The sequence below is a fragment of the Saimiri boliviensis genome, chromosome 13 (genome assembly GCF_048565385.1).
Source record: "Saimiri boliviensis isolate mSaiBol1 chromosome 13, mSaiBol1.pri, whole genome shotgun sequence".
Classification (NCBI taxonomy): Eukaryota; Metazoa; Chordata; class Mammalia; order Primates; family Cebidae; genus Saimiri; species Saimiri boliviensis.
In genome coordinates, this window is record NC_133461.1 from 88,637,786 (window position 1) to 88,661,122 (window position 23,337).

A 23,337-nucleotide genomic window follows, 5' to 3' on the forward strand; every position below is an offset into this window, starting at 1 on the left:
TTATTTTATTTTATTTTATTTTTTATTTGAGGAGGAGTTTCGCTCTTGTTACCCAGGCTGGAGTGCAATGGCACGATCTCGGCTCACCGCAACCTCTGCCTCCTGGGTTCAGGCAATTCTCCTGCCTCAGCCTCCTGAGTAGCTGGGATTACACGCATGTGCCACCATGCCCAGCTAATTTTTTGTATTTTTAGTAGAGACGGGGTTTCACCATGTTGACCAGGATGGTCTCAATCTCTTGACCTCGTGATCCACCCGCCTCGGCCTCCCAAAGTGCTGGAATTACAGGCGTGAGCCACTGCGCCTGGCCAGAAAAATAATCTTACTGAAAAATAGGCACTTATAAACCCAGAGACCTTACACACAAAAGGAAAGCCAAATTCCTGTGGTTGTCACTGTAGTCACCACTATAAATATATTTCATAGCTGCAAATTAAAAGTAACCTTAATTATGGAATGATGGTAGGCATGCTGTAAAATTGTGCCATTACAAAGAAGAGGGTTAGTTCATTATAGTTTGATGTATTGAGTAGGTGTTCTTAGAATTTCATATTTCTACTTAAAACTTTTGTTTATGGTAAAAAGAACAGCTCTGTAGGATATTACAGTTTTCTCTTTATTCATAAAGTATCTAGACTGTCATTATATATCATTTATTCCTTAAGCTCCAAATTGTGAGGGGAAAGTATCTACTTAATCTCTCACAGACAAAATTCTTCATTCTGATAGTCCAACTGTAAAATTGATCCATGGCTCAAGAATTGCTTTTGAACTGTGGTGAAAAGGGTGTACCTAAAAGAATAGCAACACCAATAACAAGAAAAAATAAAATGCCCATACACAAATTGAAACAATTATCCCCTCAAAACAAAAGCATAACTTCATCCATGTCCCTGCAAAGGACATGGTCTCATTCCTGTTTATGGCTGCATAGTATTCCATGGTGTATATATACCACATTTTCTTTATCCAGCCTATCATTGATGGGCATTCAGGTTGGTACCATGTCTTTGCTACTGTACATAGTGCTTTAAACCTACAGGTACCTATGTCTTTATAGTAGAATGATTTATATTCCTTTGGGCATATACTCACTAATGGGATTGCTGGGTCAAATGCTATTTCTGTTTTAGACCCGTGAGGAATTGCCACATTGTCTTCCAGAATGATTGAACTAATTTACATTCCCACCTTGAACCTAGATGACGAGTCGATAGGTGCAGCAAACTACCATGGCTGTTTACCTGTGTAACAAACCTTCCCGTTCTGCACGTGTGTCCTGGAACTTAAAGTAAAATAAAAAAAAAAAAAAAATAAGAAAAATAAGCCAGGCGCTGTGGCTCAAGCCTGTAATCCCAGCACTCTGGGAGGCCGAGGTGGGTGGATCATGAGGTGGAGAGATCGAGACCATCCTGGTCAACATGGTGAAACCCCGTCTCTACTAAAAATACAAAACATTAGCTGGGCATGGTGGCGCGTGCCTGTAATCCCAGCTACTCAGGAGGCTGAGGCAGGAGAATCACCTGAACCCAGGAGGCAGAGGTTGCGGTGAGCCGAGATCGCGCCATTGCACTCCAGCCTGGGTAACAAGAGCGAAACTCCGTCTCAAAAAAAAAAAAAAAAAAAAAAAAAAAAAAAAAAAGCCTATTTTTCAAGTTAATCTTATTATGGGCCATTTTAAAAAATAAATTTCCTAGAAGTCGATTGTCCTTGACAATGGAACATTTCTTTCTGGGTGCTTTTCATGACCTGCTGGAGAACTTTACTAAATTATAGTCCAGTAGGTGGGCAGAGCTGTACGTGTCACTGCCTAACTATGATTATGCAGTTTAGTGGTCCTGAAGGGGAATGTTGTGCTGAAGTCTGAGTGAACTGCATGACGATTCTCACTGCTCACTGGCTGATGAGTTGTGGCATGACTAGGAAGCTCTGCTTGTATTCGCAGATGACAAGTCACATCTGAACAGCTGGATACTACTCACATCCAATTTTCTTCCACGTTAACACATTTTCAGTAAACATTTGATTTGGAGTACCTAAAAATGTTTTTTCTGTTCGATAATTGATTTAAATATCTGTTAATTGTGATTGTGGAGTAGCGAACTGATATGGCAAAACATTAAAAATTTGAAGAAAGATTCCATCACTCCAACCAGTTAAAATGCTGGGAGAACTGATGAGTTTATGTTCCTCATAAAAAAGTTTTACCAAAAATGGTTACCATAAAAATTTATGTGTACTTCTGTGTAACTATATTGACCACATTTATCAATATGGGGTTACTGAAGAAAGACTAAGCAACTGCACACATTCTTCAACACATTGCTATGAATTATGAAACGCTCACTCACTGAAATATGTATGTTCCAAGACAGAAAGTGGATACCATTGTTAATTATATGAGGGAGAAAAGAACTGGCAGGCAGGTCACATTATTGTTGACTCAGATTTTTCAGTTTACCCCAAAAAAGCATTCTGCAGTATCTTGCCAGTTCCTCCTGTTCCCAATATAGGCAATATTATCATAGCCTGTATAGCATTTCGTTGCATTTCATTGTTTACGTATTTACCTCCTTTTGCTGGATATAAACTGTTTAAAGAAAGGGAATATGTTTTTTTCCTTTCCAAGTCTTTTTCATGTAGCATAGTGCAAGGCATATAGTAGATGTTCAATAAATATTTATTCCATAAAAATGTTTTAGATATAAATAACATTGGGAATTTATCTCCATGTAAATATTTAAACCATGCATATCTGTCATTTAAATGATATATTTTCATTCTCCTTGCAATTGCAGCATATCTATCATGTTTTAAGTATTATCTTTTGAGAGTCCTATTTTAGACTTGACTTTTATTTTAAAGGCAGTGAACAAGCAATCAAAATTTGTTTCTTTGTGTTAAGCTAACATGGGCATAAAAAATAATACGACAGTATGATTTTCACTAAACTAAGAAAGGTTATTTTGGAACTATTGGGATTTTAGATATCTGAAGTAGTAATTACTTCCTCTATAAATGTTACATTTTAGAGTCAAGTACTATTTTCCTGCGGCAGTTCAACTTTTTCCTTAAAGGAAAATGTCTTGTATTCACTATTTACACGTGAAGCATTTGAAAACAAAGCAGTTTTCCTCCTTTGATGGTGTATTATTCCATGTGGTAATTAGCCTTTTCATTTGTCATAATAATAATGATAGTAGCTTACATTTATTCAGTATTTATTATATGTCAAGGATTTCACTAAGTATTTTTAGTATGTGCTTTGTCATTTAATTCTCACAGAAAATTTTTGATGTGGCTGATTATATATCTCTTTCCATATAAGCCTACTATCTGTCTGTCTATCTATCTATCTATCTATCTATCTATCTATATCTAGTCTATCTTTATCAATCTAAATATCCTTATATCATTATCCATCTGTCTACAATCTATCTCTATCATCTCTTTATCACCTATTCATCTATCCATTGTCATATGTCATCTATCATTTATCGCATCTTAGACAATTTTCTAACTGGTAAGCAATGTGGTCAGGATAATAGCATAGGGAAAGCCATCTCCAGATTTTGTAATCTTGGTTCTTTAAAGCTCTGAAATTAAATCCAGCAACTGAATTTAATTAGCATGTTTTGAATAATTCTCAAACCATGACCTGTTTTAGTGTAGTACTTGTGTTATCATTTATAAAACAACAGGCCGGACATGCTAACTCACACCTGTAATCCCAGCACTTTGGGAGACCGAGGTGGGTGGATCACCTGAGGTCAGGAGTTCAAGACCAGCGTAGGCAAGGTGGTGAAATCCCATCTCTACTAAAAATACAAAAATTAGCTGGGTGCAGTAGTGCATGCCTGTGATCCCAGCTACTCAGGAGGCTGAGGCAGGAGAATTGCTTGGGCCTGGGAGGTGGAGGTTGCAGTGAGCTGAGATTGCACCATTGCACTCCAGCCTGGGTGACACAGCGAGACTCCATCTCAAACAACAACAACAACAACAACAACAACAACACAACAACAACAACAAAAAAAAACCAACAGCATATGTTTCTAGGGTGGTACTTCATTAAATATTATCAAGTCACTACAGCTAAGATTCCAACAGTATATTTTTCTATATTGAATGAATATCAACTCTTACCTGATGTTCATCAACATTTACACATAGAGACTGTTATCATTTAGAACTCACCATAGTCTTTGGTTTGGTTCCAGAATTGGCCAGTGGGCTGGAAGATGGTAGGTCAGTGGACTCAGAGTTAGAAGACGAATTTACTTGTGTCTGATTTACTGAAATGGTATCTGCTCCACTTTCAGATCCTGATTCCAGATCCTATTAAAAACAAATGCACTGATATGAAGGACATATGAATGTTCCCAAATGCCCTTTGTACCACCAGCAATTTGCCACTCTTTCCTTCTCCCAGTGCACACTGATAAACTGAAGCTTTGCTGACAGCTGACACTGACATGTCACACATAATCATGCATTATGTCGTAATAACCATTGTACTCATCAGAGGGTCTGCAAATACTTGAGAAAGAGGTAACATACTTTTTGGTAGTTTAACAGCTTAGTATGCATTGAAAGGGCCAGAAGTGTGACGAGCTAGGGCACTGAAGAGAAGTTAGAAGGCAGAAGCCCATAGCCACACCTTCCTTGCTGTGTGACCTGGAATCACTGACTGACACTCCTCTGGCTATACGGTGCTTCCCAGAGTTCCTCACGGGGCCACTGTGGATTTCAACTACAAAGAGATCTCTCATTTCTCCTTACCTCAATCTCTTCTATGTTCCTATTCAACCTCTATGGTGACAGCTATTACAGAGGCCTGGAATAGCTTAGCTCAAATGTCTGTCTATGTAATAAACTGAACTCAGGAATTATGCTTTGTCCTGTATCCTTTAATTCCCTTGTTTGAAAATGGGTATGATGATAGTAGGCACTCATGGAGTTTCATGAGCATAAAGCATAGTGCTTATAATTGGCTCCGAATAAGTTTCATTAAATGCTAGCCACTCCTATAAATATTATTATTAACCTCATCATGTTTTCTTAGCAACTACTGCATAGTGTGAGGTCAAGACATGTCTGTTGAGTGGATATGATTACCTGGTAACCTTTGCAAAGGCTGTGCATTTAATATATTATATGCTTTCTTTGAATCGTAGGTGACTTGAATGCACAGAGGAAACGTGGGAGGGGAAAATGCAGAGGGGATGGAGCAAAGGCACCTATCACTCTATGCTTTTAATATGTGAAAACTATGAGTTAAATATCTCTGTGTCTCCTCTTTCTACATCTCAACTTTTCTGTGGTTCACAAGGTAAATATCATGACTTGCACTCCAACCCTCTAGTCTTATGCTTTGCCATTCTCGTGTTTCTTGGGCCTACCTGTTCTTTGTCATTTCTTTGAATTAAGCTTTTATCTACAGCAGGGACTAGGCTCTATGCTCTTTCTTATCCCTCACACCAGTATTTCCCTTGGCTAGTCCCTTCTTGTCACTCCAGTCTCAGTTTGAATATTACTACCTCAGAGAAGTATCCTTTGATGTTTCAAAGCAAAGAAGTTTCCTCCCTTCAACTTCTATAGTATATCATTCTCTATTTTACAATCCTCTTTGCTAATCTACAACATTATGTATGTATCTATCCATCCACCTATCTATCTGTATATCATGTATCTATCTATCATCTATGAATTTACCTACCTACCTACCTATCCATTTGTGCATTCATCTCTCTTGTCTGTCTTCCTATATTAGAATCTATGCATCACAAGTGCAGGGACTTCACCTGTCTTGTTTACTGATGTATCCCCAGATGTTAGAATAGAGCCTGGCAGATAGAACATGATCATTAAATACAGTTTTATGAAAAAAACAACTAGACTGACAAATATTAATGTATTTCTTAATTCTCATAATAAAAGTAATTTTATAGTTTCTGCTATAAAATTATGTCATCAAAAACATTGAAACTAAATGTTCTCCAGTTGGAAGGGCACAAAAGACATATACAGCAAAAAGTAATGTTATACTCTCTAGATGTGTGTGTAGGCACAAGTGCGTGTGTGTGTTTGCATGTGCATAAAATAAATAAATCTGACCAAATTTTTGATGCCTTGAGTGATTTCATATCAGGGCCATGTCTTCTTTTTGTGTATAGAAAAGATCAGCATTTTACCCTAAAAATGTGATTCATTAGAATTTCAAATTGGATCGACATCAAATAGCCTTAAATAGCAGTTAATTTATCAACGTTGAATGCATAGTTATAAGTAGCAGGGAATTTACAAGCCATTTATTTTTTACCTTTAGGTATATTAGAAATATTTTGCATTAATTTCCTGTTTGTGATTTGATTAGATAAGTAACAGAGGAATCTTCCTTCTTTCTAACCATATAATGCTTCCAAGGTGAAATAATGACTTTTAGAAACTCTTCCACCCTCTACTGCATTTTCACCTTTCACAGACAATGCTTTACAACCATTCCCTGCTTCAGTGTTCACCAACTCCACATGGAAGGTACCATCATCACACAAGAGATGGCAAAGCCAAGGTTTAAAGTAAGTAACTTGACCAAAGTCATATCCCAAGACAGAGCTGGTATTAGAGCTGAAGTCTGTCGTACCCCAGAATTCAACTTTTTAAAGTAATCACCCTGATATTCTGCGGGGGCCTCAAACACAACTAAATAAATAAATTTTAACAGGGCTATCAATGTGTAGTTTAGTATAAATCTTTATTATTTTCTATTCTGTCCTCTGTTCAATTTAAGAAATAACCCAAAAGCTTTCCAAGATCTCTCACATCCACTCCCTCCTTTAATTTTCCACTGCTACTTAAGCAAACCAAGTAGTAAATAAGCCTTGGATTATCATCACAACTGCCACCTCATAATTTCCCTGTGACTCCTCCACCTTGCTTTGTATAATTAATCCTACAAGCCATCTTCCTGCAAGACTCCAACCATCAGTGTTACCCTATGCCTCCAATTATGCCAGACAATGGAAATACAGAGCTCTCTGAGAGGATTTTTTTTTTTTTTTTTTTTAATCATGGCAGGGACTACACGTGCTAGAAGTGCATATACCACTCGGCTCTGCCAGGAACCTGTGCATCTTGTGATCCGTTGGTTGTTCTGATCTGGAGATCACAAGAAAAGGTCTCACTGGTGACCCTCAATATGGAGAAGGGAATGGAAGCCATGGTGATTCCCAGAAAGAATATTCAAAGGCAGACAAAGGGAGAATTGAGTCTAGAACCTAGATATAAGATTTCAGAGGCAGATGCAGGAAGAGGAGCCATTGAAATGTGTGGAAAGCAACTGTTGAAGAATGGAAGGAAAAACAGGAGAGCATTCAGAAGCCAGGAGAGGAGTGAAAGTCAAGGAAGAGAAGCAATTCAAGCACATGTGATGCTGTGGTGAGAGGCTGCACGGACACTACTGGATGTGTCAGATAAGAGAAGGATGGGGAGAAATGATGAAACAATAGCCAATAATTAAATCAAGAAAGAGGCTGAGTGTGATGGCTCATGCCTGTAATCCCAATACATTGGAAGGCCAAGATAGGAAGATTGCATGAGGCCAGGAACTCTAGAACACAGAGCTGGACAACATAGAAACCCCATCTCTACAAAATAGTAAAAAATAGCCAAACATGGCAATGCATACCTGTAGTCCCAGCTATACTTGCTAAAGAGAAAAAGAGTGAGAACTAGTAGGAACAGAGCAATGGAATTTGAACCTAAGTGAGAGTGTGAATAATTGGTAGAACAAAGCAGGAGGTGGGAAGGAATAGTGATGAGGATGGAGACAGGTCAGTATTACATGGCAGGAACAACACATCTTTTATTGATATTAGAGGAGAGAAAGAAGCAAAGAGGCATCTATACCTTTTGCAGGTGTGATGCCAGGACGTCTTTCAGTGGTCTCAATTTTCTATGAGTGGAGGAGGGCAAGAGTGTTAAGAGGTAATGATGCTAAGAGATAAGTGCAGGTAAAGTTGTTGAATAGCTACCTTGAAATAGTAGAGAAGATGCAGGGAGACCCAAAGATACCGCAGAACAGCAGGGGAGGCCCAATCAAAGGTGGCAGAGTGGTTCTGGCCTGTATGTGTCTGAACTTCTCTATGGTATCCGTGAAATATCCCAAGAGACCGTCAACATTCCCTTAATTACACATTGACTAGAAAACTATTCCTGATTCAAACTTGAAAACTATCTGATTATTAGGAAGAAAATGCCCTGTCTAACAACCAGGGAATTCTGGTTCTGGAAATGGACCTTATCTCATTGTAAGTAGAAAATTGGCATGTTGGGAAGGCTTTTGTTATAGCAGAATGAGGATAGGCTTTGGAGTCTGACAGATGTAGATGCAAATCTCACCTGCTGGGTGACCTGTGGTAAATAACTTACCACTCCATATCAGTGTGAACACAGGTCAATTACTCATCCTCTCGCTCTGAAGCTCAGATTTCTCATAGTACAACTATCAAGAGGTTAAATGAAGTAACTTACATAAAGGTTAGCACTCATTAAATACTAACGTCTTCATCTCATCCCCTACCCTCATTCATCCTATGAGATTGGCTATCTCAGGAAGTTCTAAGAGACTGGCACGCTGTGAGCACCTGGATAAAATGAGGCTTGCAAAGGGGAAAATCACCATATCCTGGGCTGTATTGATTCATCAGGCTCTAGTCAATTTGTAAGGCTTTATCTATGAACCCTCCTTTAAATCTCTATCTCTACCTGTGCTTTAATATTTTTTATGTTAAAGACATCCTTAAAGACTATATTATTCTTGATACTTTTTATTACATGAAGAACTCATTCTGGCATTTTGTCATAAATATTCTCAAACTGGGGTGGAATAGGGGGGTGAGGAGTGTTTCACTGTGTGTCTTGTTCTTCCTGATAAACTATAAATTCACAGTGAAGTATGAGGGTGGGGCAGAGGCAGTTTGTCCTCTGTATCTGGGTCAGAGCTCCTTAGCAGATGCTCAAGGTCATAATCCTCCCATTGTAATCCTCTTATTTGACCTTGTAATTATGAAAAGGAGTGGAAGGTTCTTTGGAAAAAAATTTGATGGTGAAAGAGTGTTAAAATTAACTTTAAATTCCAAGTAACATAGATAAAAAAAACAAAAGGTGACCTAGAAAAACATAAAAACCAGGAAGGAGTTTTGAGGGCTTTTAGGATATGTCTTATTCATCTCTAGCTCAAGCCCTGGTGTGAGTGAGTCCAGTACAAGGGGGAGGAAGGAGAATTAACCATCAGTAAGTATGTACTCTGTGCTCAATCGTGCAATTCTCTTACATACATTTTTTTTTCATTTATGCCTCCCAATGAGCTATTAGTTAGGAAATATATTTCAATTTATCACATGAATCTGCAGCTGAGAAATTAAATATTTTATGTTCCCAGAAAGTCAGCTGTAATGCTGGCATTTGAACTCAGGCCTTCACACTCCAAAGTTCATAATGTTTCCACTATATTATTTTGCCTATTCTGAATATATCTCTATTTACAGAGTTAACAATTGTGATATTCCATGAGATAATGTGTGCAACATAAAATCCAGTTTAGATTTAAATGGAGGCAGAATAATTTGTATCAAATCATTTGGTATGCAACGGTTATATTTGAGTAGGTGCTCAAATTTATATATATGGTTTTCTACTGCTTTGATCTCAGGTAAACACAAATTTCTTAATGTGTTTATTCTTGAATAACACAAGTAATGGATGAGTTGAAAATTGATTCACAGCTTACTTATAAGCAAATTCAACCATCACGTTTCCTAGATCTGTACAAACTAAGCCATTTAATATGATGCTGATAATAAATATGTAAGCCATATAGTTGATCCTAGAATCTGTCTTCCAAATTTTGAGTGTTGGACTCTCAGAGGAGTGTTTGTATCACATAAAATTCATGCATGATAAAATGAAATCCACAGCTCTGTCTCTTTCACTGTATTTTAGTAAGTAAATTTTAGAGTTTTCTGAAGTTAATATCTAAATACTTTCTTAGAGTGTGTTGGGTTAGTTCAACTAGCATCCATCCATCCATCCATCCATCCATGCAGCAAATCTATAGTAAGCATGTTCTACATGCAGTACAAATTTGTGGGACAGTGATAGACATAGTGCTTGCTATTAGAGTCTCTCTCATATCAGAGAAGACTGATAAGGAAGGATTGATAACTACAAAGCATAATTTCCCAAGCTGACTTTCCTTCCTGTTTAATGATAAACATGTTCTTTTGTATCACCCGTGTCTGTGGGGTCTCTCTGTGTAGAAGTAATGCATAGAATGTATGCATGACGCACGGAAGCATTTTAGTTATCATTATGGTACCGTATTGGGTCATATGTTGGTAGATGTTATTAAGAAGGATGTTTTCTTTGCAAGAGAGACTATATAAGGTAAAGAGAGGTGACTTCTATGGGAAAAGAAGTGGAAAGTGAAAAGCTCACAGGAACATGCCGCCGCAGGTTCACTGGTGTGCCCGACGGAGAGGAGCTGGTGCTGAGGGCGTTCTCTATGTCCTGATCAAGCTGGTCTAGTTTCATAATCAGCAGCACCATGGAGTCCAGCCGTGCCCTATCTCGATCTTCTCTTATTTCCTGAGGAACAGAACATGTTGTTATTGAATCTGAAAGGCCATTTCTTGGTAAGAATAAAAAGTTCTCTGTTCTTCAGTGTGACAAAAGGGACACTGGATAATAGGCAGTCTTTAACTGAAAAAGAAGTTCCATTCTGTATCATCAATGGGCTCTTCATTGGGAAGATACTGACCTAGTGCCAAGAAAGCATTATGCATGAGTATTAAATATATATCTTACAAAGAAAAGTGCAATGAAAAAAGAAGTATAACAATGAGTAATGGCACGTATTTACTAGTTTCCCATTAATTATTTTTGGGGGAAGTCATATACTTCTTTTTTTCAGAGTACAAGTTGATTATTTAAAAGGTACTAATAATTGTTTGTGACTAGACATTTGAGGATGCATATGAGATAATATTTTTGGAAGGCTCTTTTGCAGTATAGTAAAAATGCTGGAAAAGAATTAAGCAAGGCAAGTTTTCTGTTTTTGCAGGGGGACAGTCTTCCTAGCATGGGACCATTTACCCACTGCTACTTTTAGCTATATCCTTGCTAAAATTCCTTCTCTTGAGTTTCTTCTCTTTCACACACTTTTTATAAAACAGCTCCTGTAACAATTTGTATTTTTGTAAATGACTATGGTTATTTATTCTCAATTATCTATACTACAGACATATGTTGGTAGAAATGTTTTTTGCTCAAAGGAGTAGCTAAAGCTTCTCATTGACCATTTATAGTTACTTGGGCATGACCCTCCCCTTCAGGTGTGTTTAAGCCAAATAAGTTAGTTCTAGGAATCTTCCAAATTCCCTGTGTTGTGCAAGGTATTAGGATGACTGGGAGTATTGGCTGGAAAAAAAAAATCATAGAAAGCACCGTTAGGTTCTTCAAAAGCAACATCTACTGAGAAATGTCATAGATGCAGGGCAGACTTTTTTGAGGAATGTCATCATTTGTGACTTATGTTGCCATCCTCTCATCTGTCTGATTATATTTATCTGGGCGAAACCAGCTTTAAAGGACCACCAGTGGCTGATGTCAGTGAGAAAATACATCTTGACAGAAGCCCGAGGGCTATCAGTACAATGGTGGCATCTTGAGGTTTCACTCTAGTGATGGTTCATTGTGAGAGGAAAGTGATGATGGCCTAAATCACAAGGTTATTATTATTATTATTTTTGCATTTATTTTAATCCTTCTAAATTCTCCCGGCCTCTATTAAAAAGAACCCCCAAGGAACAGAGTCTAGGATAATTTTGTGGGTTAATCTAGTTTTATAGAACTTTTTATATCCTAAACAGTGAGAGCAGATTGTTAATATTACAGAGACATTATCTTTCACACGTCTGATAATTGGTTAAATTGGTCAGGTTAAATTGGTCAGATAATCAATTAATTAAGCTAACACTGGATATATTATTTGAGTAAACTGTACTTGAGCTTGGTTTAACAGATTAATGTAAATTGAAAAAGCTAGTCCTGTTTTCACAAAGACAAATTAATTTTGAGAATACATTGAGAATTTTTTTAGCTATTTCTTCCTTCAGAATACTGTGCTGTTGTTATTACTTCAATCTCCTCCTATTTCCCCTGCTGTCTAAAGCACTTAATAAGCCTGTGACAGAAAATTACACTTTTTTGTCGTCATAAAGTATTCCTGTACTTAAAGGGGTCCATGATATTTGTAAACAAACAGACCTTATCCTTTCCATGTATCCTATCCCTCACTGCTACATAACTTTGTTACATTCAAAGAAGTGTTATTGATACTATGATCATGCTTATAACTTATTTAGGTTAATTCCATTCTAAATATTCCAGAAAATGGAAAATCTGATTGAATAGTTATCAAATCCCCGTAATCACTCTTGCCATGTGTTTTATTATATAATTTCCTTTTCTTTTAAATCAAAGTTGTGTTTGGCAAGGTGATGATCTTTGCATCTCTATTTCCATGTATGGTTTTGTGTGATTATCTTTCCTTTCTCAGTTATAATGTCCTCAAGGACAAAGATTTGATTTTTCTACCTGGCAGACAGGGAGTTAAGTTGTACACTGCTCGAGCAATCCATTTTCAGGCATAATAATAATGAAATCAATCAGAGCCACTGAAATAACACCTTCCAAAGCCTTAGAAAATATTTCTTGATATTTTCCAGCTACTAAGTTAATGTTGGATAAAGCAATATATCCTGCAGCTATCCTAGGCAGATCAGCAGTAGTCTCAGAAACAATTTGTCTTTGAATTAACTGGATGCTGACATTGTGCTTTAAAAACATTTTCAAATCCATGGGCTGAGCATCAAATTGTTTCAAATGATCTGCCAAAAGGATTGAAACCAAAAATTCTTACTCTGATATTCATTTAGAGATATAAGCCTGTTTTGATTCCCTTTTCTTCCTGAATGCATCCTTGTTCACCATCCATTACATTTAGCCTGAAATGTCAAGTACACAGAACAGTATCATATGTTACACATTCAAAAAACTTCACAAAGTAGAGTGACTGCAAACCTGATGCTTTGGATAAACACTATTGCTCTTGTTTTTTAAAGCCCCATTATTAATATTTCACAAAGTTCTAACCTTTCATCTGTTGATGGCTACACTCCAGCAAATGTTTTCATGCCTAAAATCAGGGCAGCATATTTGCATATTTTGTCTCAGTTGACATCTATAGTGGATTTTAAAAACTCCCTGTCCCTATAGTCCAAGAAGAGACACTTCTTAACAAATGAAGCTGCCTACCAATGAAATTAATATTTCAGTAACTTAACCTCTGTAAATCAAGGCCAGGATGCTAAATTATCTTCCTTCCTATCTTTCCTTCCTTCTTCCCTTCAGTCACTGGTCCAAGGAACTGAATATTTATCAGCAAGAAAGACAGATACAATTTTTGCTTTCCTGAATATTATAGTCAACCATGGGAAGGCAATGAAAGTCATCAGAGTCTTAAGTAAGAGAGTTTCAAATGGGAATAAATGTAAGAAGAAAGTAAGTAGGGTGGTAAAATATATAATAATGGCAAGATTGTAGCCTGGTCATATAAGAGCTCTTTGCAGAAGTAAGAATTAAACTATGATGAAGGAGAGTGAAAGGATGACATGAAGGAGGTAATAGAGATAGAGAGGCAGAGATAAAGACAGAAAAGAGAGAGAATAAGAAGGAGGAGGAGGAAAAGGGAGAGGAGGAGAGTGGGGGAGGAGTGAAACAGTGATTGCAAGGAGGTCAAGGAGGATGAGGAAAGCTGGGAAAATAGTGTTCAAGCAGAGTGAAGAGTTTGGTTAATAAGAGAATCAGAAAAAAGAATAGGAAAGTTGAAGGAGCGGAAGTGAAAGGGAGCCCTCACTTCGGGTGCTAGTGCAAAATGAGGCTGGATTTGAATAGGTGACACACCATTTTTTTTTTTTTTTTTTTTTTTTTTTTTTTGAGACAGAGTTTTGCTCTTGTTGCCCAGGCTGGAGTGCAATGGCGCGATCTCAGCTCACCGCAACCTCCGCCTCCTGGGTTCAGGCAATTCTCCTGCCTCAGCCTCCTGAGTAGCTGGGATTACAGGCACGCGCCACCATGCCCAGCTAATTTTTAGTATTTTTAGTAGAGACGGGGTTTCACTATGTTGACCGGGATGGTCTCGATCTCTTGACCTCGTGATCCACCGTTTTAAATGTGGCTATAAAGTGGTAAGTTTCATTCTTTGTGTAATGGAGGCCACTGTCAAGATAGAAGCAAAGGAGTGATTTAGTACATTTTATTAATGTTTAGGTTTCTTTCTTTCTTTTTTCCCTTCCTTCCTTTTTGAAACCACGTCTCATTCTGTTGCTTAGGCTGTAGTGCAGCGCGTGGCATGATCATGGCTCACGGCAGCCTGGATCTCTCAGGCTCCAAGTGATCTTTCCATCTCAGCCTTCCAAGTAGCTGGGACTATAGGCATGTGCCATCAAGTCTGGCTTTTATTTTTATTTTTTTATTTTTGTATTTTTTGTAGAGACAGGATTTCACCATGTTGTCAGCCTGGTCTCAAACTCCAAGGCTCAAGAGATACTCTTATCTCGGCCTCCCAAAGTGCTGGGATTACGGATGTGAGCCACTGCACCTGGCCTCGGTTTCTTAATATATATTGTCAATCAAAATACTTTCCATCCAGAGATGCCCCATGACTAATGCATGCTCTTTATCCTAAGGTTATTTTTTCTAGTTTTGGTCTTGTTATGCCGAAGTCTCAATTGAACACATATTCAGTGATTGCAAAGAAATAGCAGGTTATTTTATTACAAGACCCTATACATTTTGAGATCAAAGTGAAATAGGAAAAAGCCTTGTTTGGGGAGCATATTACTTAGGAGGAGGAAGTGGGTGGGCCATGGTATGTTGGTAAATGTTTAGCAACTGAATCTTCAAAAAAAAGAAAGTCTTTATTTGTAGCACTTGTGGATTTCTGTGCTGTAAGTACTCCTTTGACCCATTTCAAGCTGCCAACAAGACATTACTGACTGCAGAGTTGGACAAAATGTGCACAGTGGGCCCTTTTGAGCTGGTGTGAGCCAGTGTGAGCTGGCATATGGTGACTCCAAAAGAAAGGCCAGAAGGATGGAGAATTCTTAGAATTTGACTTGACTAGAACCATTAATAGTTAAATATATATTTATAATTGTGACTTAGCATAATAAAATATTAAAATCATGCATTTTAAAATGCATTTATGTTTCTTAATATTGGAAGGAATTCCCTGGGCAACAGAAATTAACATTAATCAGGAATTATCTGAGCAACAAGGAATTTATCTGGTTGCCCAAGTAAAGTTTAGTGTGAATTGGAGATTTAAATTTTGTGTACTTCTGGGCCAAGCACAGTGGCTCATTCCTGTAATCCTAGCATTTTGGCAGGCTGAGACAGGTGAATCACTTGAGGTCAGGAATTTGAAACCAGCCTGGCCAACGTGGTAAAACCCTGTCTCTACTAAAAATATACATGCATATAAATTATATATATGTATATATGTATGTGTGTGTGTATATATATGTGTGTGTGTGTGTGTTTATATGTGTGTGTGTGTGTGTGTATATATATATATATATATATATATATATATATATATATATATATGACAGGCATGGTGGCGGGCGCCTGTAATTCTAGCTACTTGGGAGGCTGAGGCAGGAGAGTCGCCTGAACCCAGGAAGCAGAGGTTGCAGTAAGCCAAGATTGCACTGTTGCACTACAGCCTGGGCAACAAGAGTGAAATTCCATGTCTAAATAAATAAATAAATAAATAAATAAACAACCATCATGTACTTCTGGAGGATTTTTTTAGTAGTGGCTCCTTTAGCTATCTTCCTTGTTCTATTTATATTTATGGTTGTAAATGTCTTTACAATTTATTATAATAAACATTTTTTATTTCAACTTTTATTTTAGACGTAGAAGCTGCATGTGCAGGCTTGTTACATGGGTATGTTGTGTGATGCTGAGGTCTAGGTATGATTGATCCTGTCAGCCAGGTAGCAAGCATAGTACCCAAGGGGTAGTTTTTCAACCCTTGCCTCCCTCTCTCCTTTTCCCGTCTGTGGTCCCCACTGTCTATTGTTTCCATCTTTATGAGTGCCCAACAATAAACATATATTTATATTCACATTTATACTTACGTGAGAACATAATTCTGTACGTTACTGATATGTCATTTGGATATTTCACTCAACACCAAAATAATTCGGAAATATAAAAGTTCAAGTGAGTTTTTAGAATCCATTGGTAAAGTCTAGACTAGAGGCTGGCTCTTCCCACTCCCCTTCCAGTTAGCTTTCCAGTTCTACATTTTGATTTCCCTCTGTGTTTAACATTTTAAATTTTATACCCCTTGGGTATCATGAATTCTCTCCTCAACTTCTGCATCCTGGTTTTTTTCCTGCCAATATACAGAAACTGTGTTTTTAAAGAGAGCCTCAATTACCACAACATTAATTGCAAGAAACCTGTGAAGTTGTCTTGTCCAGCTCTTGTTTTTTTGAGACGGAGTCTAGCTCTGTTGCCCAGGCTGAAGTGCAGTGGCACAATCGACTCACTGCAACCTCTGCCTTCCGGGTTCAAGCGATTCTACTGCCTCAACCTTCCAAGTAGCTGGGATTATACAGGCACCTGCCATCATACCCAGCTATTTTTTAGTAGAGGAAGGGTTTCACTGTGTTGGCCAGGCTGATCTCGAACTAGTGACCTCGTGATTTGCCCACCTAGGCCTCCCAATGTGCTGGGATTACAAGAGTGAGCCACTGCACCTGGCCTTACCCAGTTCTTTAAACTTCTATTTAACAATCATTTAAGATATGTTTATTGACCACTTCGGTGCTATACACTGCTTTGAAGGACACAACCTCTTTCATATTTATGCAGCTATAAATTTTTAAAAGGTTATAGTGTCAAATTCTGCCTTCCTCTAACTTCCCAGCTTCTCCCACCAGAACTAAACAGAATTAGCACTGTCTGTGCTCCATTAAACAGTCCTTTTTGAGAAATGATGTGGTGCCCATGTTCTTTCATTTTTGGGTGAATCATCCTCAATTCCTTTAATTATTTCTCATATGACATGTTTTCAAATCCTCATTAATTGTGTTTATTCTTCTCTGGATATGACATAATTCTGTCAATAACTCAATTAACTGTTGGTGCCCAGAATTAAACATATTACTCTACGTGTTCTCTGACCAGGGCAGACTGGGCAAGTGCTTCTCTATGTTCTGTATACTCTCCTTAAAGCAGTCCAAGAATTTAGTGCCTGTTTAGAACATGAACAGGCGATTCTTAATGGAATAGCCACAATCTGCTTTTCTAATGAGGACAAAGTATTTAGTTGACTGTGAGCTGAACTTGACTCAATGCTGTGATGTATGTCTCTTTTTCCCATTATGGGCCTGTGTAGTGCTAAGAACAGAAACATCCTGTTGCCTTGGGACTGCAACCAGCTGCTGTCAAAGCTTAGATATATGTAGCTGCTGTGAAAGAAATTTCCAGTTGTATCTCTTTCAGACATAGGTCAGTAGATACGAGGCAAATTAGCAGAGAAATTTCAATTCAATTTGATTTACTGTCAGAAACCTAAGATGTCCAAGCCCATGGTGGTAACCTGGAAATCTGAGCGATGCTCCTAATTTACTTGGAGGAGCGATTTAGTTCCTAGGCAGTGAAGTCTCTTTGATTGCAGCGGTATCTGGGGAAGCTAAATAGGGTTTCTAGAGGGTCATTCTTTCCTAAAAGTGTCAGATTTGGTCAGGCTTAAACAACAGGAGTCTCCTCACTGCGTCTTTCCTTCCATCTGGGAAAGATAATCCCATCACCCCTCTTTCTACAAATGCTCTTAATTGAACAGCACAAAACACAGCACACACACAAGTTGGTGGGGAAGGAGGTGCAAATTACTGGACATTTTACAGACTGGAGAAATACAAAGTCTAGAAAAAGAGTGTGTCTCTTCTGGAGACACACAGGCTCTGTTTCCCTAATGCCAGCATTTGGAAGAGAACCAAAAAGTTCAGTAAAATACCCAGATTCTTCCAAATAGTGGACGTTTGGTTCAGCAAATATAGCACTGCCTGAATGCTTTGCTTGTCAATGAATGGTGGGATCACATAGATAGTCATGATAAATGCTAAACCAGGAATAGAACTAAAACTTCCTGATGCAAGGTTCTGGCCCCTATGCTGTCTTCAATTCCACATGTGTCTTACTGGTTATTCTGGGCTGGTAATACTCTTGCTCACCCGTGAAAGCAAGGGACCTTTTAGCAAAAGGCTTGGCTCAGTTTCATCCTGAAGTATTTGATCTTTGGCCAGCTGGACTAGTATAAAAATCTCATATTAGTGTTATATGTTTCATTTGACAATAAATTTCTCATTCTAGACTTTCCTTTCTTAAAATAATATCCTGTTTAAAAATCAGTTATTAAATCTCTTTTTTTAGATGAGTGAAGATTTTTATGTAAAATGACAGTAAGAAGCTAAAGATAATATAATTACTCTAAGTCAGAATTTCTAGGCAAGTTAAATAAGTCAGTCTTAATTTTTATTCCTCTGCATCTTTCTTTTCTTAATTTTCTTTCTTTCTCTTTCTTTCCTTCCTTCATTTCTCTCCCTTCCTCCCTCCTCCCTCCCTTCCCTTTCTTTTTCTTTCTTCCTTTCTTTCTTCTTTCTTTTCTCTCTCTCTCTCTTTCTTTCTCTCTCTCTCTTTCCTTTCCTTTCCTTTCCCTTCCCTTTCCTTCCTTCCTTCCTTCCTTCCTTCCTTCCTTCCTTCCTTCCTTCCTTCCTTCCTTCCTTCCTTCCTTCCTTCTTTCCTTCTTTCCTTCTTTCTTTTCTTCTTGAGACAGAGTCTCACTGTGTCACAACACTGGAGTGCAGTGGTGTAATATTGGCTCACTGCAAACTTTGCCTCTCGGGTTCAAGTGATTCTCCTGACTCAGCCTTCCAAGTAGCTGGGACCTACAGGCATGGGCCACCACACAGCTGATTTTCATATTTTTAGTAGATACAACATTTCACCATGTTAGCCAGGATGGTCTCCATCTCTTGACCTCGTGATCTGCCTGCCGCAGCCTCCCACGGTGCTGGGATTACAGGCATAAGCCAATGCGCCCAGCTTCACTGTGTTTCAACTGGAAACTTATATAGACTAGCAGGAAAGAAAACAAACCAACAACTATTTCCTATTTGCTAGATATATTCCGTTCAACTTCAAAATCTAGGCGTATTATCTTTTATTAATATGTGCCACTATGATTATAATATTAGGTCATGACGATGAATAGATAATATTATTATTTAAAGTTACAACAAGGAATCTTTTAACTGACATGTAATTATTAATCAATGATTATGGCTTTATATTATCTGTTTATATTTATACCCTATTAATCTGCTTCCACTTATAAGACATGGTGTAGAAAACTGGTTTCTTTTTTGCTCAACTTTTAAACTCTAACTAGGCTTCAGAACTTTTGGAAGTTGCCTACATGGTTTCCTAAATAGTTTCAAAGAATATTGATGTAGCTGGTCCTGAGAAGTGCTCAGAAGTGGCAGGTGTGAACCGAGACAGAGAATTGAGTGGGCAGCGCCTCCTCCCTATCCCAGGGAGCCTGGCTTCCTCCATGCACTTCAAAGGCCCATTTTGGGGACTGGGATATAATTTCTATCTAAATCATTTGGTAAAGATCTGAAACCAGTCTTCATTTTAAGTGCTAAAATTAAAGATTGGCTTTCAGGTCACTAAATACATTATAGAATATAGGGTCCGTCTTGCTGAGCTGATATTTATTCCATACTGTCATGCTTATATGAGATCTGTCAATTTCTCTGAGTCTTTTTTTTTTTTAATTTTTACTTTTTACAATACTCAGTAACTCTTTTCCTGGGCTCAGGTTTTAAAAAAGACAGGACTTTTCTTGGTTTGAAAACATAAGAAAAATATCTATTTAACATTGAAATTCCATAAACTGTTTTTAGGGATATTATGATGATCTTTCCTTTGCCATGAACAACAAAGAAAGACATAAGTAAAAATGTATCCATTTTTCATAAAAATGTACTCTTTTGTTTTAAGTCTTATGTTGACCTGACATCCATCTATTTTTCTACTGGCACTGTCATAACTCTCTGATTCTGCCCAGTGGCCTCCAAATGTCAATTATCCTGAGTCAAACAACTCCAATACAAATATTTCCTTAATAGTTGTAGTTATTTTACCACTGTATCTTCCTTGATGTTTTATAGCTGCATCTTTAACATTATATATACATGCTATATAATAAATAGTCTGATATATTTCTAACACATATTAAACTACAAAATTATAAAAATAAAGATTCTTTATGCTATCTGATGTAATCTCAACTAAGCCATACTATGTTTTAGGAAATTCTCTACTACAAGTAGAGAGCTTCTTTTGCTTTCTCAAATATGTCATGTTCTCCCTTATTTGCAGTTAGAATTTTCAGATTTAGCAAACTGTAGGATGTCTAGTTATATTTGAATTTCAGATAAACAAATAATTTTTTAGTATAAGTATTTCCAAATATTGTATAAGACAATATTGTTTGGGACATCTGCTGTTAAAAACTTTTATCTGGAATTAAAATGTAACTAGGTATTTTATGTTTTATCTGGCAACTGCAGTTTTGACTGATGTCATAATAATATTTTAGCTTAACACACTTCGTGCTGGGTATATCAGAGGAAACCCTTGATTTCAAGGGCAATGTCACTCCAATGGAAAGGTCTCTCATAGGCTTGTTTCTTTGAATGAATAAATAGTATTTGTCTATAAGTTTAGTTTTACAGCTTCAGTGAGTGGGAATTTTCTCTTCCCAGTATCTTATTTTATGTTCAATCCTAGGCAAATCTAAGAGTTGCCATTTTGGTTTTACTTTAGCAACAAAATTTGGGAACTGCATGAGGTTGATCTTGTGATCTTTTTAGAAATTTCAAATTTATTTAAATCATTAATGTTTTGCAATAAATCTTCCAAGAAGAAGTTCAGAGTAAATTTTTTGATATGAGATTTTTTCACAACTGATATTTAAGACTTATTTGTAGCTTTTTGACATCAATGAAGAGTCCCCACATTGAAAATGTATGGAAAATTATCCCAGTTCCCTCATTTCTTTTTTTTTTTCTTTTTTTTCTTTCTTTCTTTTCTTTTTTTTTTTTTTTATGAGATGGAGTCTTGCTCCATCACCCAGGGTGGAGTACAGTGGCACTATCTCGGCTCATTGCAACCTCTGCCTCCTGGGTTCAAGCAATTCTCCCACCTCAACCTACTGAGTAGCTGGGATTACAGGTACGCATCATAACGCCCTGCTAATTTTTGTATTTTGGTAGAGATGAAGTTTCACTATGTTGAGCAGGCTGGTCTCAAACTCCTAATCTCAAGTGATCAGCCCGCCTTGGCCTCCCAAAGTACTGGGGTTACAGGTGGGAGCCACTGTGCCCGACCCCCCCAGGGCTACAGACTTACTTAATGGCAGAGGTAGAAAATCCGTCTCCTGATTCAATTTATTTTCTTCTTATTACCCCAGTAGCTATTTACAATTGTAGGCCTATAAGGTTTTTCATTCAAGTTTACCAATGAACCTCCCAAAAAGGATGTATTTTCTACACAAATCTAAATTCATTTAGAGATCTGATCTGAATACCTGTAGATTAAAAAAATAAAACAGATTTGGTCACATTGGTGGCATTTTCTTACTATTAATCTATATATTTAGAAGATAAAATCCTCGTCACTCCTAATTTGTTCTGTTCTTCCTCCTGCCTTCCCTCCATTCCTTCCACCTTTCTTTCTGTCAACAATGAACTCTACCAAGGCTTCCAATGTTAGTGCGTATTGCAGCATCTGAAGAGCTTGTTAAAATACAGGTAACTGCTGATTCCGCAAGCTGATGGAGATAGTGCATCTGCCTTTTTTAACAAGTACTCCAGTCATTGTGCTGCTGCTTCTGCTGCGGGGGGCCACACTTTGAGAATCTCCGAACCACATGTTTGAGTAGTAGTTGTCAATACTGGCAGATTTTCAGTATACTTGTATAGCTTTGGACACTTCTATATGCTAAGGTTCCCCTTACCAAATTCTGATTTGGTAGACATAGGGTGGGGCTAAGCTATGTATTTTTAAAAAGTTCCATGGATATATTCATAGCACAGCTACATTTGAAGAACATTGTAATAGATTGCAGAGAAAACCATTACATGGTTTCTGATGAAAAGTAGGGTGACAGGAATTAGATTCCCACGTAATTCTACAATAAGAATTTCATTAATCTATATTAACAGATTGAAGAAATATACAACAAATAAATGTCAAAAAGGGCATTTATGACATTTCAAACTGATTTGAAATATTTTGCTAGTGATTACAAACAAAAATAAATAAATAAAACTCTTTTAAGTGACAAGGACTTAGAAAGCAATGTTCTTCACCTGATTACTATTCTAAGACACTTAGAGCAAGCATTGGGGATAATGGAGACACACTGGAAATATTTCTATAAAATTAGGAAAAAGTAAGAATCCTTGTTATCACATATTCTATTGAACATTACACTTGAGATTCTGCCCAATGCAACAAAAACAACAGCAACAACAAAACAGAGATGATTATATTACAAAGAAAGAGAATGTGTACCTCAAAAATTCCAGAGAATAATCTGACAATCTGATAATTAAATCAAAGAATTTGGCTCAACAGAGAAAAACACAAGACCATTCTTGTGCTCTCCCATTAATTGGTTAAAAAAGTGGAGTAAGAATAGGAGGAAAAACCCTCGTATCACAGTAACCAAAAAAAAAAAAAAAAAACACAAACAAACAAAAAACAACAACAACAACAACAACAACAACAACAACAACAAAAACTATAAAATACCTAGAAGTAAGACCATTATGGAAGAAAAAAGTAAAAATGTCACCAAAGAATGTAAAAGATTGAATAAATGGAAAGATAAATACTTGCTCTGGAGAGGAAAGTTACAACATACTTTACAACTAATTTGTTATGTGCACTCTCTGTTTCCCCACTAGCATGTCAGCCCCTCAAGGGTAATCATGGTTGGTTTTGTTCACTGATGCAAACCAAGAATCTGGAGCAGCCGGCACATAATCATCACACAACAAATGCCTGTTGAATGAATGAATGAATGAAATATTCTGTTTGAATTAATTTATCAACTCAAAGGAG

General features: G+C 37.3%; 1 protein-coding gene across 6 annotated transcripts in view; it reads right to left on the bottom strand.

Moving 5' to 3' along the window:
- DLC1 (DLC1 Rho GTPase activating protein) overlaps positions 1-23,337 on the bottom strand; it is a 523,653-nt gene that overhangs the window by 307,754 nt on the left and 192,562 nt on the right. For 5 of the 6 annotated variants that reach the window (XM_074383938.1, XM_074383936.1, XM_074383937.1 and 2 more), the window contains 2 exons: positions 10,495-10,644; positions 4,195-4,335 (listed from right to left, as the gene is read on the bottom strand). In XM_074383938.1, coding sequence (XP_074240039.1) covers positions 4,195-4,335; positions 10,495-10,644 — 291 coding nt within the window. The remainder of the gene's footprint in view (positions 1-4,194; positions 4,336-10,494; positions 10,645-23,337) is intronic. The other variant, XM_074383939.1, reaches the window with a different exon arrangement.